General features: G+C 38.1%; 1 protein-coding gene across 5 annotated transcripts in view; it reads left to right on the top strand.

Moving 5' to 3' along the window:
• The window catches only part of adka (adenosine kinase a), a 283424-nt gene that overhangs the window by 216985 nt on the left and 46355 nt on the right, over positions 1-20084 (top strand). For 3 of the 5 annotated variants that reach the window (XM_072583272.1, XM_072583273.1, XM_072583274.1), the window contains exons 7-8: positions 904-1074; positions 19560-19595. In XM_072583272.1, coding sequence (XP_072439373.1) covers positions 904-1074; positions 19560-19595 — 207 coding nt within the window. The remainder of the gene's footprint in view (positions 1-903; positions 1075-19559; positions 19596-20084) is intronic. The other 2 variants (XM_072583275.1, XM_072583276.1) reach the window with 1 other exon arrangement.

The following is a 20084-nucleotide window of genomic DNA, read 5'->3' as shown; positions in this document are numbered from 1 at the left end:
ATATTTGCAAGGGGTTTGGTCTGGTCTATAATAGTAGGCAGCTCATTACTATCTTCTCCAGGGCAATTGAAGATGGAAAAGATAATGCAGCCCAGCTAGCAATGTCATTATCCCATTAACAATTAGAAAATTGTCAGATTTATCCTGTAATAACAGCTGATGGTCTTGCTGTTATTGTTGTGATGATGTAGTTTTAGGGTGTGTGTTTTGTCCTGGTTTCTTTGAGATTGGGCAACTAGTGTCGAGCAGTCTGAGAAGATAAATAACTTAGAGCCTTGGGCTTTTTTTAAAAAGTTGGAATAAAAGAAACAGCCTGAGTGGGTGTGGTTAAGCTCTCACAGATCAAGGATTTTTAGTTAGCTTTCAGCAGCCGCTGTTGTGGGCTTGAAGATGTAGAATTACAGCCAAAAGCTGAAGGTTTTTTTACCCTAGGCTGCTGGATTCCATTTTCAGAATTTGTCTATTTGCCAAAGGATGGATTTATGGTATGTTATTGTATTGGAACAGTTAATTATTAATTTTGCTGTATTATTATGTTAGGTGTTCCAATAGAGTTGTTATTCTAAGTTCTTTTGTATTTAAACCATAGTGTTTGAATAAATTGTGTTTCGCTTAACGTCGAGTAATTTGACTTTGCATCTGGAACACAGCACTTGTTTTTAAACGCAAATATAAAAGTTAGCGTCTAAGTTACCTTCTTAAAATATTTTGAGAGGGGTCTAGTCTGGTCCATAACATTGTTATAGAAAAATTCAGGTAAATCATTTTAAAAGTAAGCTTTTGATGCTCTTTGTTATTTGGACATTAATTATGGGTGTATTATAGTTATGTTTTGCACAGATATTCTCTTATTTTTTCTTCCCCTACAGCTCAGTAATGTTATGTATGTTTTGTCTCTTCTAGGGATTCTTTATTACAGTGTCAACAGAATCTATTCTGAAAGTGGCAAATCACGTCTCTGAAAACAATAAGATCTTGGGTCTAAATCTGTCAGCTCCATTCATTTCTCAGTTTTTTAAGGAAGACCTGATGAAAATTATTCCCTACGTTGATATCCTGTTTGGAAATGAGACGGTTTGTTTTTTAAAATATATCACTAATTTTTTTTTAATAGTGCGGGTTAGTTGTAAAATCAACACTTGTTAGAATAATAAAAGCCTATTTTTGAAAGTCATTTTCCATTTTTACTCATTTAATACTGAGTTGAACTGTTTTGTGCTCAGAACAAAGCAATTTGCACAATATTTATTGAACAAAAATGTTCCAAGATATTACTCTTGGATGGTTGTTTATCTACATAACCCTCTTATTTTATAAATTATCTACTTGAATTCAATATTTTTTCATGCTGAGATGAAATGTTTATACTTTATATGTAAGTATCATTTTTGGAATTTGGATTTCAAACCCAGAGGTAGGTGAGTGATGCTTACTTCTGTGGATGGTTTTTAAAAACAGTGTCAGAGTCTTTAATCAGCTGTGCCTAAATCCAGCATTTTTCATAAATTGGGTGACTGTGGACCCCTGTAGTGTTAAATGAAAAGATGTTTACCATGGTGGATAGAAAAAAAAAATGTCTTAACTTTGTTTTTATTTGTGAAGAATCTAGGATTGAATGAACTTTTTAAAATTTGTTGAGGAGACATTGAGGTTGAGTGTACAAATGAGTTTAATTTCTGTTCTAGAAGGAGTTTGTGAACTAGTTACCTCAGCAAACGAGCTTAGCTTATGCAGTTCCAGAATCAGAAAGGAAATGTGTATTAAAACTGTGGTATTAAAACAACTAATAATATGAAGCGAGTAGGATTCCTTAGAATGTGTTAAGAATGGAGAGATTATTCAGAATGCTAAAACAAATTCTTCCTCAACTTATGGAAAAGTGAATCAAGCTGTTGGAAGTTCTAAACATTTTATTTAAAAAGAGGCGATGTTTGCTTCCACTGAGTATCAAGGAAGTAAACCATTAAAATATTGAGAGAGACAGAAGAAAGTCAGTCACAGCTTCTGATACTTTTTGTCTTCCAGAAGGTTTAGTGAAGGAGAAAATATTAATTGGAGGTATACATGGATGTTACAAGCCAGTCCCATTATACAGAGTTGATTAAAGCATGACATAGTCAATTGAGAAATTCTCATTGTTTGTGAATTAAATAACAATGGAAGGAATTGTTTTGTTTGGAGAAATGACCTGACTGGTTCCAAGGTATTTGTCTCATTGAGGGTAGTGGAACAACCAGCAGAGGTAAAAATAACCTGAGCGAGAAAAACATAGAAAACAGGAGTAAATTATTCATCCTTTTGAGCTTGCTCCACCATTCAATGTGATTATAGAGTCATACAGCATAGAAAGAGACCATTTGGTCCAACCAATCTCTGCTGAACATTATCCCAAACTAAACTAGTTCCACCTGCCTGCTTCTGGCCTATATCCCTATTCATGTACTTATTCAAGTGTCTTTTAAGCATTGTAATTGTGCCCACGTCCACACTTGCTCAGGAAGTTCATTCTACACGCAAGCCACCCTGCATAAAAAGTTTGTCCCTCGTGTCTTTTTTAAAATCTGACCTCTCACCTTAAAAATGTGGTAGCTGTGATGAGGAAGTGCAGGTGTTGGATGAGGTGGACAAAGTCAGAACTCACACAATACCACATTATCATCCAACAGGCTTATTTGAAATCGCAAGCTTTTGCAGCACTGCTCCGAAGTTGGAGTGTAACCTGATGTTGTGTAAATTCTGACTTTAAAGTCTGCCCCATCCTTTTGGTGGGCGGTACAGTGGTGAGCACTGCTGCCTCACAGCGCCAGAGACCCGGGTTCAATTCCCGCCTCAGGCGACTGACTTGTGTGGAGTTTGCACATTCTCCCCGTGTCTGCGTGGGTTTGCTCCGGTTTCTTCTCACAGTCCAAAGATGTGCAGGTCAGGTGAATTGGCCATGCTAAATTGTCCGTAGTGTTAGGTAAGGGGCAAATGTAGGGTTATGGGTGGGTTGCGCTTCGGCGGGTCGGTGTGGACTTGTTGGGCCGAAGGACCTGTTTCCACACTGTAAAGTAATCTAATCTAATCTAATCTATCACATTCCAAGACTGCTGACTTCCAACTCAGCTAAAATCAGCTCAAGTCTCTCATTGCTGAAGATGGTCATATATTCATCAACATCTTCACATCCCCAGCCTTGATTTCTCAAAAAAGGTTTTGATGATCCTCCAACTCATGTAATAACCCAAGAGGAATATCCTGGATTGTCTAATAACTGTTATGATAAGATCTCAAGTGCACGGAATTAGGCATGAAATTGGACAAAAGATAAAGAAACATAACTTGGAAATTCAGTTATTGAATACAATTTTTGAACACTTAGATAAAAAGGATGATGAACAAGAGAACAATGTTGACATGTTTCACCAATCTTTAATAGATATGAGGCAAGTGGATCCTGAATTGAAAGAAACAATAAAAGAAATTGCTGGAAAACTCACCTCATCTGGCAGCATTTGTGGAGAGAAAATAGAGTTAATATTTCGGATCCAGTGACCCTTCCTTAGAACTTCGGAACTTTAACCTCTCCACAGATGCTGACTTTATCGAGCAAGTTCTGTTTTTGTTTCTGATTTCCAGCATCTGCACTTTTTTTTTGGTTTTCCTGAATTGAAAGAGCAAAATCAAACATCCTACTCATAAACTGAATCAGAATCAATACTTGAGTGATATTAGAATATGTCTGTGAAACTGTGGGGAAAAAAATGCAGGTCACCTTAAATACTAGCTGATGAAGAATGAGCAATCGTATGTCAAGTGATTGTCCCATCAGAGTACTATCTTAAGATCTTACCAGTGGATCACACAATTCCAATACTAGGTCATTTGGGAATTAGGAAAACACTGTCTCAAATACTAAAACCTTTTTATTGGCCAGGATTACATCATGAAGTTGTCAAATTTTGCCAGATATGCATACATGTCAGGTAGTGGGGAAACCCTAACCATCAATTAGAGAATCATCAAGTCCTACAGCACAGATATAGACCCTTTGGCCGAAATGGTCCATACCATACTATCCACACTAAACCCATTTCCCTGCACTTGACCATATCCTTCTATGCTTTTGCTATCCATGTATTTGTCTAATGCCTTTTAAATGTTGTTAATATACCCACCTCAACCACATTCACTGGCAGCTCATTACGTATATGTACCACCCTCTGTGTAAACAAAGTTGCCCCTCAGTTCCCTTTTAATCTTCCCCTCTAACCTAAACTGATGCCCTCTAGTCCGCAATTCCCCTACCTGGGGAAGAAGACTGAGTGCATTCACCATCTCCATGACTCTCATGATCTTATACACTTCTATAAGAACCTCACCCCTGCCTCGGCCACCTACGCTCTAAGGAAAGAAGTCCTAGCTTGTCCAACCTCTTCCTAAAACTTAGACCACTAAGTCTTGCAGCATCCTTGTAAATTTCTTCTGCACTCTTTTTCCAGTTTAATAACATAATAAGGTGACCAAAACTGAACATAATTCTCGAAGTGTGGCCTCTACCAACTTCCTGTACAACTGTTGTGGTTCTGTTTGCCGAGCTGGGAATTTGTTTCTGATTCCCAGCTTGGCGAACAGAACACAACAACGAGCACCCGAGCTACAAATCTTATCACAGACTTTGAAATCCTGTACAACTACAACATAACTTCACAATGTCTATACTCATCGCCCAGTATGCCAAAAGCCTCCTTTACTGCCCTGTCTAATTGTGACTCCACATTCAGAGAACTGTACACATGAACTCCAAGATCCTTCTGTTCCAGTACAGTCCTTATGACCCTACCACTTTCTATGAAACTCCTACCTTGACCTTCCAAAATGCAAGACCTCACACTTAGCTATATTAAACTCCATGTGCCATTTCTCGGCCCATTTCCCCAGCTGATCAAGGTCCTGCTGCAACCTTCCTCACTACACGATAGTGCCTATTTTTGTATCATCTGCAAACTTACTTATCATATCTTATACATTGTTATTTACTGTTTCTTATCTAAATCCTTGATGTAATGGGTTCAGCACCGACCCCTGAGATACTCCACCATCACAGGCCTCCAGTCTGATAAGCATCCTTCCACTATAACCCTACCATCAAGTCGGGTGTATATCCAATTTGAGCTCCCCTGGATCCGTGCGATCAAACCTTCCAGAGCAGCCTACCATATGGAACCTTCTCAAAGGCCTCACTGAAATCCATATAGACTATGTATACTGCCTGGTCACTAACAAATTTATGAGGCATGAACTCTATCTCACAAAGCCATGCTAATTACTCCAAATAAAACCTTGTCTTCCCAAATGCATGAATATCTTATCTCAGAATCTTCTCAAGTAACTTGTGTACCACAGATGTTAGGCCTGCGCATTTAATCCTAGCGTAAGCTAAAAACTGTATTTGAATGGTAACAAATGGTGAAGGGACCCAGTCTAAAACTAGAAATGGGCATTGGACTCTTAACAATTTTAGATACTTCAAATGATTTCTTGAAGTCGTGACTTTGGGGGAAATTACTGCAAAAGTGGTAGTGGAATAGTAAATTTTTTTTTCGAAGAATGGGTTATACGAAGAATTATAGTCCAAGTGAGTTTAAAATTTATATCACAAGTATTCAAAACAGTTTGTTTTTAATTCAGTCATGGGATCTGGCTGACTGGGCCAGGATTTATTGCCAATCCCTAGTTGCCTTTGAGAAGTTGGTGGTGAACTGCCTTTTCAAACTGTTGTCGCCCATTTTAAGTCACAATAGTATTCAGGGCGGAGTTCTAGTATTTAAACCAGTGACTGGTCATGGTGGTATATTTTCATGTCAAGATGTTGTGTGGGTTGGAGAGGAACATGTATCATGTGTTGTCATGTATCTGCTTCCTTTGTCCTTCTAAATGGAAGTGGTTGTAAGTTTGAAAGGTGCAATATTTTTGAGAGTTTTTGGAACTGCATTCATTCAGGCAAGTGAGGGGTTATCCATCATACTCTTGACTTGTGCTTTGTAGATGGTGGATAGGGTTTAGGAAGTCAGGAGGCGAGTTACTGCAGGGTTCCCAGTGATTGTACTTAGATGGTTAGTCCAGTTCAGTATCTGGTCAGTAGTAACCTCCAGGATGTTGATAGGTCTTTGGTGATGATAAGACCCTTGACTGTCATGGGGCAATGGTTAGATTCTCACATTTTGGATATGGTCATTGCTCGGCGTTTATGTGGTGAGAATGTTACTTGCTATATTTTACCCCAAGTTTGGATATTGTCCAGGTCTTGCTGCTTTTGGACATACACTGTTTCAGTAGCTAAGGAGTCGTCAATGGTGTTGAATATTGTGTAATCATAAGCCAGGGTTCAGATCCACCCTCTGGCAAGTATCTGGTGTGGAGTTTGCAGATTATCTGTGTCTGCATGGTTTTCCTCCCACGATCACATTTCGTGAATTGATTGTGCTAAATTGCCCATAGTGTCCAGGGACGTGCTGGTGAAGTGATTTAGCTATGGGAAATGTGGGGTTCTGGACATGGGTTTGGGTGGGATGCTCTTCAGAGGGTTGGTGTGGAGTTGATGGGCCGAATAGCCTGCTTCCATAATGTAGGGATTCTGATTCTATGAACTTAAAAGTTGTATTGACGACCACATCAGTTTCAACATCACTAAGTTATAAGAAGCCATTCAAACTGCCCATTTACTTTAAAGCAATCAGAAGAAATAATTCAGGAGTCTTGGCAATTGTCATGATGTCATTATTAAATATTCCCATATAATTAGCAGAATGGTAGCATTACGTTGTTTTATTTTAATTCTATACTTAGAATTTCTACAGTTTTTTCTAGATTGTGTTAAATTATTTATTATAATCACCTGAAAAGTGCAAACATCTCAAATATGTCAGTCTTTTATGAATTGTTGGTCTGTCAGTTACTGGCACATTTCCATGTCAGGAATTGTAAGGAATTTGAAAAATTATTAATCATTTCGATCTTAATATACCAAATATATTGTCTCTTCAATGATCATGAATGTGATAATAAACGCACAATGGCAGTAACAGAATCTGGATCTGGTTTAACACCGTTTTGAGAAATGTTCATGCTGAATGCTTTCATGATAAAATTGCTACGTAATTATAAACTGTCACTGTTAACATTAACTGATGCTTCAGTTTTGCGGAACTCTGATTTCACTGACAATTAGATGCTGATGCACAGACTTACTGCCTGAAGTATATGACAAGAAAATCTGTTCATAAAAGTCTTTTGTGAGATGTGGCAAGGGGAGCTAAATGATAATAATATATTTTGGCATTTAAAAATCATTTGTAAGAAAATAATATTGGAAAAAGTAGCACTGTTCAGGAATTACTTGGTTAGGAAGAATAGCTATATTGTAAAGAAGAAATGTTCTTAGTTAAGTTGTTTATGATCGATTGCTTGTAGAGTGCTGATCACATTAATTATTTATAGTTTAATTCATTTACCATTTCCACCTACTCCTGCTTTTGCACCAATTTTAATTTCAACTAGTTATCTATACAATTTTGTTTGTTAACTTTGTACTTTGAACTCACAGCTATTGCTGTAACATGTTGTAATCAGACCTTGAGAAGATCAGTTCTGGAATTCATTTTACTCACTAACTTTCTATTAGTAGAGTTGGAAAGCAAATGTGCAACAGCTCATGTTTTTGTTTTACTCGAAAAATAAATTTCTCCTTAAAGGAAACTGAAGATTTTCTGTCAGTAAAACATCTTGTTGAGCAGTTATACTATGCAGCTGCCCTCTAAACACAAAATCCTGTCATTCCGTCTCCTCTGCTGTGCCCAGCTTTTGGAAAATTAAAATGTTTTATCTGTACTACTGAGCTGTACATCATTTGAGCAGGGCTTGCCTCCTAGAATTGTCGAACTACCTTTAGAGTATGTTACAGATCGTTTTTATGCTTCTGAAATGATTCTCAACTGTAATTCACTCACTAATTTACACCATCTTATGTCTGGCTGTATTGGAACCAATTCAGAGTTGCCACCACTTCCTTCATAGTATTTCTTATCCTTTAGGCCAGTGAACCCTAAAATTATTCGATAATCAGGTGACCAGAGTAGTGCTTACTCCCCAACATCTGTCAATTCAGTTCTTTATTAGGAAATAGATAACAATAGCATATTTTGCTTTTTGTTGGTCTTTCCCACTTTTTCCTCAGCTTGGGTTCTGAAATTGCATTCTGGAATGATGTATATTAACCTATGATTTTATGGCTAGTATTATTAAAGATTCACTGTGTATTTAAAAAGGAAACTTAGAGATAAAATCATTTGGTAGCATTTGAAAAACTTATTATAGTGAACAATGACAATACTACATGAAAAGTGTAGAGAAGAAATATGTCATGTTTCATTAGTTAGTTATGGTCCAAATCATTTAAATGCTGTTTGTGAAAGGGTTTCTTGACATGGCTTGATGTTGTAGAAATATTTCCACAGTGACTATTAATCTGCAACGTGAGTCATCTTTTCACTGAAAAATGTACTTGTGAAGAGATGCATTAGGATCCAAAATCGATTGTTGCATCCAGGGAGATCTGAGTTTAAGAGTAGGTTCATCCAGAGTATCAAATTTAATATGAGAGAATTATTGGTTAGCAATGTAAACTCTAAGAATTGTTTGAGACAGTCGTGTGATTAAACATAGAACATAGAACATAGAACAATACAGCACAGAACAGGCCCTTCGGCCCACGATGTTGTGCCGAACTTCTATCCTAGATTAAGCACCCATCCATGTACCTATCCAAATGCCGCTTAAAGGTCGCCAATGATTCTGACTCTACCACTCCCACGGGCAGCGCATTCCATGCCCCCACCACTCTCTGGGTAAAGAACCCACCCCTGACATCTCCCCTATACCTTCCACCCTTCACCTTAAATTTATGTCCCCTTGTAACACTCTGTTGTACCCGGGGAAAAAGTTTCTGACTGTCTACTCTATCTATTCCTCTGATCATCTTATAAACCTCTATCAAGTCACCCCTCATCCTTCGCCGTTCCAACGAGAAAAGGCCGAGAACTCTCAACCTATCCTCGTACGACCTACTCTCCATTCCAGGCAACATCCTGGTAAAGTATGACTTGTTTTGAGTTCCATTGACTGGACAACTGAATGCCAATTCATTTCTAAAGATATGAGCCACCTGCCCAGTTGACTTTTCTCAGTATTGATAAATAGAATTTTGAACTCCAACTGACGACTGCGTTTGAGCTGCAGTTTTCTGAAATTAGATGGTGAGTCAAAGCACATAGTGCATTTCAGTAGGATCATTTTCAGTCTATGGATGATAATGCACTCAAATTATGTTGCATAACTTGTATTGTTACAAGTTTGATATCATGCTCCAGAATGCATTGGCCTTTTCATAACAATGAATAAATGTACAACACAGCAGCCTAGATAGTCCAACTAAATCACCACATTAATTAGAAAAAAAGAACTGCTCACAATGACAGTGAAAGAATTCTAAAATCAGCAGTGACTTAAATCTAACTTAACAGCTGGAGTTTTTGATTGTGACAGTCACATTGCTAAGATAAATTGAAGTATATTCATCAAATCGGCACCACTGAGTCACGTAAGACTTGAAAGCAAATAATGTTTGTAATTGCCATCAAGTATCTATATGTCCTTGCATTTCACATCTTTACAAGACATCAGTGACACCATTGTTAGCCTTCTTCCCACACCATTGCACTTTATTTTTCAGTTTAGTAGAATTGAATAAGATGATATTGGAGAAGGAAGCTATTTGTATGTCTGTTTACGAGATATCTAAAATTCTGATTTTGAAATGGAAAATATTCTTTCACTTATTTTATCCATGCAGAATAATAAAACACTTACCATATGAAATATTAAAAAGCCTCAAGCAAGATTTAATGTAAGTGTGTCTTGGTTTCTGCTGGGGAAGCAGTAACATAATAGTAATGTCACTGGACTATAAACCAAGGACCTGGCTAACACCATAGCAGATGATATTTTAATTCAATAAACTCTCAGCTTAAAAACAAGCCTAATGACAATCGATCGTCAATTATCATAAAAACACAGGTGTTTCATGAATGTCCTTTTAGGGAAAGGTAACTGCTATCCTTATCTGATCGAACCTACGTCTAACTCCAGACCCACAGCACCGTGGTTGACATTTGACTGCCCTTTGAAATGACCCAGGAAGCTACTCATTTCAAGGGCAATTAGGGAGGGGCCTAATGCCCCAGCAATACTCTCATCACATCCAAGAATTTTTTTTTTTAAACATGGTGGTAAATATATAAAATGGACTGATGTCATCTTTTAGATATAATTAAAGTTTAAAGTTGGAAATGTAAAATGGCACAGTGTACCAACTTGAACTTTGCCAGAAAAAACACTTTTTAGGTTTTCATTTCAAACTTATGGTGTGTATGGTAAAACTCAGCTTTACTGGCGGTCAGAATTTCAGAAGATGAATTACTGTCTCTGCATGAAGAAGTGTACTGACTGACTAAGGTTTTTCTTGCTCAAAATAGAAAAATAAGCCAAATACTAAGGTTAAGAATCAGACTAAAAGCAGTTATTGTTGTATTGAAAATGCATTTGGTGAAAACAAAGTCAATTTCGCAAGGTATTGGATTGAATGCTGGAAGCATACAATTTTATTTTGCTGCAACACAAAGAAAGGTAATTGGTCCTTGATGTGTAAAAGACAGTTTAATGTTAAGGGAAGCAGGAGGATATAATTGTCTCATTTGTTCCTGAGATATGTGCATCTCTGTCTAGATCAGCATGTTATTGTGCAGTGAACATTTAAGAATCAAATACATTGTTGTGGGTCTGGAGTCACATGTCTGCCCAATCAGGTAAAAATGGCAGATTTCTCTCCTTAAAGGATAATGGTGATTGAGTTTTTTTTAATGCAACAATCAACAGTCATTAAACGGTGGCCTTTAGTCTAATTGTACTTATTTCACTTTTCTTGAATTCAAATTTACTTTCAACCGTGCTGATATTTGATCCCGGATCACAAGATTATGTTCTGGATTCAAGTTCAGTAATGGAATCATGGGATTGGTGCTGAGTCCACTACTTTTCATCATTTATGCAAATGATTTGGATGTGAACATAGGAGATATAGTTAGTAAGTTTGCAAATGACACCAAAATTGGAGGTGTGGTGGACAGCGAAGACGGTTACCTCAGATTACTACGGGATCTTGGTCAGATGGGTCAATGGGTTGAGAAGTGGCAGATGGAGTTTAATTCAGATAAATACGAGCTGCTGCATTTTGGGAAAGCAATCTTAGCAGGACATATACACTTAATGATAAGGTCCTAGGGAGTGTTGCTGAACAAAGAGATCTTGGAGTGCAGGTTCATTGCTCCTTGGAAGAGGAGTCGCAGGTAGATAGGATAGTGAAATTGGCGTTTGGTATGCTTTCCTTTATTGGTCATAATATTGAGTACAGGAGTTGGGAGGTCATGTTACAGCTGTATAGGACATTGGTTAGGCCACTGTTGGAATATTGCTTGCAATTCCAGTCTCTTTCCTATCGGAAAAAAGTTGTGAAACTTGAAAGGGTTCAGAAAAGATTCCAATGAACTTGCCAGGGTTGGAGGATTTGAGCTATAGGGAGAGGTTGAATAGGCTAGGGCTGTTTAACCTGGAACGTCGGAGGCTGAGGGGTGACCTTACAGAGGTTTATAAAATTATGAGGATCATGGATAGGATAAATAGACAAAGTCTTTTCCCTGGGGTGGGGGAGTCCAAAACTAGAGAGCATAGGTTTAGGGTGAGAGTAGAAAGATATAAAAGAGACCTAAGGGGCAACTTTTTCATGCAGAGGGTGATACGTGTATGAAATGAGCTGCCAGTGGAAGTGGTGAGGGCTAGTACAATTGCAACATTTAAAAGGCATCTGGATGGGTATATGATTGGGAAGGTTTGGAGAGATATGTGTTGGGTACTGGCAAGTGGGACTAGATTGGGTTGGGACATCTGGTCGGCATGGACAAGTTGGACCGAAGGGTTTGTTTCCAAGCTGTACATCTCTATGAACAATTTTACAGTCCAGAGGGAGGCTACGTTATGGAGTCTGTACTGGCTCCCAAAAAAGCCACCCAGCCAGTCCCATTCTCCAGCCCTATCTCCACAGCTCTCTAAATTTATCACTTGCAAATATATATCCAGGTTTCTTTTGAAACCTTCTATGGAATCCATCTCCGCCACTCACCCAGGCTATGTATACCAAAACTTAACAAGTCTGAGCAAAGAAGTTTTCTCCTCATCTCATTCCTGGCTGTCTCTTGTGTTCTTTCTTGTGTTCTTAACGTGACCTTGCTTCCATTAGACCATATTCACTGCTATAAATTAAATCATCAACTGAATGAAGTTACATGCAGGATATTCAGTGGTACGTGATAGGAATATGAACTCGAGACAGGAATGGGCATTCAGTCTCTTGAGCTTGCTATACCATTCAATAAGATTGTGGCTCGTCTGATATTAACCTCAAATCCACATTCTGGCCATTCCTGGATAAACTTTTATCCCTTTGCTTAATAAAGGATCCATATAATTCTATCTTTTAAAATATTCAATAATTCTGCTGTCACCCCTTTTCAGGAAGATGGTTCCAAAACTCATGTATGCAACATCTAAAAGTATTAGGTATTAAAGTATATAAAAAAACAAAGCCATGATTGATAGTCACTTTGAAATTGTTCAGAAGTTGATGAATAAGAACTGAAGCTGTAGTTGGCTTTTGTTTAACAACTGTTGATTGCAACAATTGTTAAGTGCACATCAAAGACCTTCCTTGAATTAATGAAAAAGTAATGGGTATGTCAGGAACCTCACTGATCAAATTCAAAACTTAAAAATCAATTGCAAATAACTTGCTGGAGCATATTTTTAATAAAGACATAGAACAGAAAATTTGAATGTACAGTGTTAGCCAGTACTTCTGCTGAACACTTATTAAATATGTATTGGTCGACGTTGATGCACATGGATGAAATGGAATGTTACATGGTGAGTTTTGAGAAGATTTGTAGCTTTGTAATTGAGGTTCTGGATGTCGCTTTGCTCGCTGAGCTGGAAGGTTCATTTTCAGGCATTTTGTCACCATACTAGGTAACCTCTTCAGTGGACTTCCGGAGGAAGCACTGCTGGTGTTTCCTGCTTTCTATTTATGTTTGGGTTTCCTTGGGATGGTGATGTCATTTCTTGTGGTGTCATTTCTTGTGGAGGTGTCATTTCCTGTTCTTTTTCTCAGGGGGTGGTAAATGGGATCCAAGTCAATGTGTTTGTTGATAGAGTTCCGGTTGGAATGTCCTGCTTCTCGTAATTCTCGTGCGTGTCTCTGTTTGGCTTGTATTAGGATGGATGTGTTGTCCCAGTCGAAGTGGTGTCCTTCCTTATCTGTATATAAGGAAACTAGTGAGAGAACATCATGTCATTTTGTGACTAGTTGATGTTCATGTATCCTGGTGGCTAGTTTTCTGACTGTTTGTCCAATGTAGTGTTTGTTACAGTTCTTGCATGGTATTTTAGGAGAAAGTGAGGACTGCAGATGCTGGAGATCAGAGCTTAAAAATGTGTTGCTGGAAAAGCGCAGCAGGCCGGCAGCATCAAAGGAGAAGGAGAATCGACGTTTCGGGCATAAGCCCTTCTTCAGGAATGAATCATGGTATTTTGTAAATGATATTAGTTTTGCTTGTTGTCTGTATAGGGTCTTTCAAGTTCATTACTATCTCCCACCCCCTGAGAAAAAGAACCAGATATGATATCACCATAGGAAATGGTGTCATCATGGGAGATGACATCATCAACCCAAGGAAACCCAAACGTATAAATAGAAAGCAGGAAACACCAGTAGTGCTTCATTCGAAGATGTTACCTAGCATGGTGATGAAATGTCTGAAAATGAACCTACCAGTTCAGCGAGCAAACCTACATCCAGAATATTATATAGTTTTGAGTGAAGTAACTTTTTTTTTAGAATAAGTTTTTTTTGCTTAAGTTTCCTCCGTTGTTATGCCAAGCACTTTTCCTGGCTAAAAAAGCTGCAAAACAATCTGCTGTCAAGTTTATAGGGACATGAGAAGAAAAAGCAAGCTATCCAGCCATTTAACCTTATTTTTAGACATTTTTCGTGAAATTAGACTGAATTTCAGATTTCTATTTTCTACTCAGTATTTGTGCTGTAATTCCGAAACACCCAACTCAATTCTGTTAACAGTATGGAGTTGCAATATTTTTAAAGATAAAATACTTAATTCTGTGAGAGGTGAACATATGCTATCATGTGTTTATTACCATTGTGACTTGATAAGAGTAACCTGTTCACCAATCAAGATATTTTAATTTCTGTGGACTTCGCAGGTGAGGTCAGCATTTTATGCCTGAATTGCCCTTGAGAACCTGAGTTCTCTTTGGGTTATCGGGACACTCCATGTTGGGAAGGGAGTTGGAGTTGGGGGTGTCATGTTGACGCTGTACAGGATGTTGATGCAGCCTCTTGAGTACTGTCTGCAGTTCTGATTGCTCTGTCAACTAGAAGAGAATTGTTAAATTGGAGAGGGTTCAGAAAAGATTTACTGGGATTTTGCCAGGAGTGGAGGGTTTGAGTTAGAGGGAGAGGCTGGATATGCTGGGGCATTTTTCATTGGAATGGAGGAAGTTGAGGGGTGACCTTATATAGATTTATAAAATCATGAGGGGCATAATGTGAATAACAAAAGTCTTTTCCCTCAGGTGGCAGTGTTCAAAACTAGGAGGCATGTTTATAATGAGAGCAGAAGGATTTAAAAGGAATCTGACGGGCAACGTTTTCATAGAGGGTGGGTCGTATATGGAATCAACAGCCAAAGGAAGTAGTAGATACACTTAAAGCATTTAAACGACATATGGAGAGATACACTAATAGGAAAGATTTAGAGGCATATGGGTCAAACACTGGAAAGTGGAGTAAGTTTACTTTGGGAAATATGGTCAGCATGGATATGTTGGATTGAAAGGTCTGTTTCTGTACACTGACTTGATGACTAAAGGAGTTACAATGTATTTTCAAGTCAGAATGGTCAAACCTAAGCAGAAATGTGTATTGTGCGGAAGATATGAAGCAGCTTCAGGAAGATTTAGGCTTGGCGAATTAGCAAGCACAAGACAGATGTTTTTTGTGCAGAGAACAGATGTGGACATTGTTCCACATTGTCGGATAGATGCCAGTGTTGTAGATGTACAGGAACAGCTTGTCTAGGGTGTTACTTTTCCTGTTTCTCTATCTAGACTTCAGCCTTGTATTGTACTGTTAGCACACTCTTGCAAATTTAGAACTGTTGCCTGTTTGTATGTTTTAAACCAATCAATTAATGAGCCACATAAATGTTTCAGTAGATCAGGAATTAAATATAAGTTGCATTTAGTTTTCTTGGATTCCAGTATCTTTTGTATTGGTGACCTCTGCCACAGAGGGACAGGAGCAGACCATTCCAACACTCAGAAGTCTGTTCGGTTATACAGAGAGATTGTGACTGATGTGTATCGTAACTCATTAACCCACCTTGGCTCCTTATCCTTTAATACCCCTGACAAGTAAAATCTGTCAATCCCAGAAATATGAGCGAACATCCTGTGCTGTTTGCTGGGAGAGAGTTGCATGATTCTCATGTGTTTTATGGAAGAAGATTTCCTAACATCTCTCCTGAATGATCCAGCATGATTTTGACATTAACTACCCTTTAACTCCAAAAAAGCTCAAATTTATTTTTTATCCTATATTTATAGAAATACAAGTTCATCTTATAACGTAACTCTAGGAGTCTTAGTAATATTTTCATGAATCTGCATTTCACTCCATCCATGATCAGTATATCATTTCTGAAATGCAATATACACAGTATTCTATATGGCTTACTAGGGTTTTGTGTTGCAAAACTTGCTCTTTTTTTATATTCAAATTTTCCAAAGTGAGCATTGCCCCGACGTTCTTAATTATTTTTGGCAAGTGACTGTTGCGTTTTCATGATCGAGTACATAGCTACCTAAATTTGTTTGGGCCTGCAATGTTATTAGAAGTTCACCATCTAAGTAATACCTTGATGATGCCAAGTTATTCTTGCGTATCTGAACTGAAATCCTTCTGTCACGGTTTTGCCCATTCGTTCTGTAGGTGTCACTTTGTTGTTTTATGCTGTGTCAGTCGTTATATGTGTGGCTCTTTATTGTGTTATCTAATTCCTTCGTAATTATCGTGTGTACTTAAGACCCTAGCACAGATCCTTTTGGGATAGAAGTCACTTTCGTCCAATTCAAACAGGTCTCAGTCCCTACTCTCTCACCTACTACCTGTTACCCTCTAGCCAGGTCAATCATTTGCCTTTACGTCCATGAGCTTTAATTGGGACTAATATTTCTTATGTGGAATTTTTTTCAAAGCTTTCTGGAAGTCAGTACAAACAACATACACTACCTCCAAGTTCCCCTTAAAGTCACCCATCATCCTGACTTGGAAATGTCTATCATCCCTTCTCCATCACTGACTTGAACTTCTGGAACTCCCTACTTAACAACACAATGGGATTACTTTCACTACACAGACAGCAAAAGTCCAAGAATGCACCTCACCACCATCTTTTCTAACAAGTCAGGATGGAGGTTAAGTATTGGCCTTGCCAAAGATATTCCTGTCACAACTAATTAAAAGCATCCTTCAACATCCTGCCCACTACTTCAATTAATTTCTCAAAAATCTAATTAGTATCAGAATTGGACATCACCTTCCCTTTCAAAATCCATGTTGGTTTTCTAATCAGCTAAAATTTTTCCAAATGTTCAGGCTTTCAGTCCTTTAATTATAGATTCCAAAGTATTCCCCAACACAGATGTTTTACTAATTAGTCTATAAATTCTTTGTTTCTCTATATTTCTCTTAAATATTGGCATTACATTTACAAGTTTCCAATCTAAGGGATCAATTTCTGAACTGAGAGAACTTTGGAAAATATTGGATAAAAATCTGCAATGTCCTCAACTACTTCCTTGACTATCTTGGGATTTGTCCATGTTTAATGTCATTAGTTTTTCTAATGCACTTTTCTTGCTAGTGTTAATTGTGTGAGTTCCAATCCATGATTCATTGTTAATTTCCTTAGAATGTTAAGTACGTCATCTTATTCATGTATTGTGGAGACTGCAAGAAAGTGTTTGTTTAACAATCTCCCATTTCCTTACTTTCATTTGTAGTATTACTTACATTTATAGAGTAATACAGCACGGAAACAGACTCTTTGGTCTAACTGATCCACGCTGACCAGATATCCTAATAAATCTAGTCCCATTTGCCAGCATTCAGCCCATATCTCTCTCAATTCTTCCTATTCATATACCTATCCGCATGCCTTTTTAAATGTTGTCATTATACTAGCCTCCACTATTTCCTGTGACAGCTCATTCCATACATGCACCCCATATTACCCTTGACCTACTTTAGTTTCTAAAACAAGAAATCTGTTTTGTTAATCTTGATACCTTATGGAAGTTTTTTTCAATTTTCAGCTCAAATAATGGTAAATATACCTTTAGGGTCTGATAGTGATGACGTTATAATTACCTTCAATGATGAAAAGCTGATAGTCTCAGCAATTGGAAGTACATTCTGGTGTGAATTAGGGCACTGCAATTTCATTTGGGTTTATAAACTTGCACAGAATTTTGGCTTCAGTTTTCATACACTGTAAACTGAGTTCTTCATGAGCCAGCTATCTCTGGAAATCGCAATTTTTGAGAAGATTTTTAGCTTAGGTTGAGGTGTAAGTTTGGTCGCTGAGCTGGAAGTTTATTTTCAGATGTTTCGTCACTATACTAGGTAACACCATCAGTGAGCCTCCGGTGAAGTGCTGGTGTTTTGTCCTGCTTTCTATTTATGTGTCTTGGTTTCTTAGGGTGGTGATATCATTTCCGGTTCTTTTTCCCAGAGGATGGTAGATGGGGTCCAAGTCAATGTGTTTATTCCAGTTGGAATGCCACGTTTCAAGGAATTCTCATGAGTGTCTCTGTTTAGCTTGTCCTAGGATGGATGTGTTGTCCCAGTCAAAGTGTTGTCCTTCTTTGTCTGTAAGTATACTAGTGATAGCGGGTCATGTCATTTTGTGGCTGGTTAATGTTTATGTGTCCTGGTGGCTAGGTTTTTGCCTGTTTGGCCAATATAGTGTTTGTTACAGACCTTGCATGGTATTTTGTAAATGGCATTTGTTTTGCTGGTTGTTTGTATAGGGTCTTTTAGGTTCATTAGCTGCTGTTTACGTGTGTTGGTAGGTTTGTGGGCTACCATGATGTCAAGAGGTATGAGTAGTCTGGAAGTCATTTAAGAGATGTCTTTGATATAGGGTAAAGTGGCTCAAGGTTCTGGCCGCGGTAGAGTCTGCTTGTTTGGGTTTGTGGAGAAAATCGGCGGACTATGTTTATTGGGTATCCGTTCTTCTTGAATATGCTGTATAGGTATTTTTCTTCTACTCTTCATCATTCCTGGGTGCTACAGTGTGTTATTGCTCAATGAAATAATGCCCTGATGCAGCTCTTTTTGTGAGTGCTGGGATGATTGCTTCTGTAATTCAGTATTTGTTCTGTATGTGTTTTCCTGTAGATGCTGGCTTGAAGTTCCCCAATGGCTGTTCGCTCTACTGTCCATGCTGGAAATCTGAAACAGAAATTGCTGGAGGAACTCAGCATCTCTGGCATCACCTGGCGAGACACCAGAGTTTGTTTCACATCCAACGACTCTCCTTCAGGACACAGTATATTTTTTCTGAAGCAGAGTCATTGGACTTGAAACATTAACTCTACTTTATGTCCAAAGATGCTGCCAGACCAGCTGGGTTTCCAGAGCAATTGATGTTTGTGGTAATTATTTTTTCAGTCCAGGATTTTGTTCATTTCACAAAGTTTCTTCCCATCTCGAGACCAAATCCACAGTTTTTTATTTCCTAACATCATTATTTAAATGTTTCAAATATTTGAGAGAACTTTAGATCACTTTTCTGGAGTTTGAGCTAAGTTTTAAATATTTCTCCTAGAGCAAAAGTCTAAATCCTGATTTTGCTATATTCCACAGATGCCAAAACACAGGAATTATGAAATGGGACTGTGTCGGGCATTGTTAGAACTGTTAAACTCAATCATGGTTTCAGCGTTATACTGAGTTGAGTCTTCATGTAAACGTTGACATATGCTAACCTGGTCAAACTTATATACCAGTCAGTATGCCCTGAGGGATCTGTGCAGTTTGGGAAAAAAATTGTATTCTGATTTAATAATGTAATCTGTATTTTATTTAAACCATTTTTGAAAGAAATAAAATACTTAAAACGAAAGAAACAGACGTTTTACTGTGGCTGAGTAGTGGAGCACTTGTTAAATTAATTGGCTTCAATAAATAGTGCCTCAGTATACCTAGATTGTAGTGTTATTTTCGGCAATCTCGACAGCACTTTATAATTAACTGCTCGTTTCTTTTGCAGGAGGCTGCCACTTTTGCTAGAGAGCAAGGCTTTGAGGTGAGTTGACCCTCGGTTGCGCACTAAACAGATCCTAAAGGATTTTGCTGATAATGAAGTTCTTTGGACAGTGATTGATGTGCTATTATACTCTCCAGTCCTTGCAGTTGTTACTATGGTTACCTGGCAGCCATCCTGATTTCTTTGTTCTGCCAGCATGATGTATGACGCACTGTGCTAGGCCTGTACCCAACATCTCCTACAGATGTTATTCACAGAATTTTGAAAAGGCTCTTGGGAAGTTAAGAGGTTAGGCACTGGTTCAGACTTCCCTTGCAGATAAGGTGTCTGTCATTTCAACTATTAAATAGCAACATCTTCCACTTAATCTTATTGTGTAAAGGTTCTTTTGCAGCATGAGCAATCGGCAGACTATAGCGGAAGTAAATTAATACCAATGACTCACTTCCTACTTGAAAGGAGCCTGAAAAGCTGAAAATGGTTCTCTAAGAATACACAAAAGCATTTTCAAGGCATAATGTTGTGAAG

The sequence above is a fragment of the Chiloscyllium punctatum genome, chromosome 13 (assembly GCF_047496795.1).
Source record: "Chiloscyllium punctatum isolate Juve2018m chromosome 13, sChiPun1.3, whole genome shotgun sequence".
NCBI lineage: Eukaryota > Metazoa > Chordata > Chondrichthyes > Orectolobiformes > Hemiscylliidae > Chiloscyllium > Chiloscyllium punctatum.
This window is presented reverse-complemented; position numbering and strand designations above follow the sequence as displayed.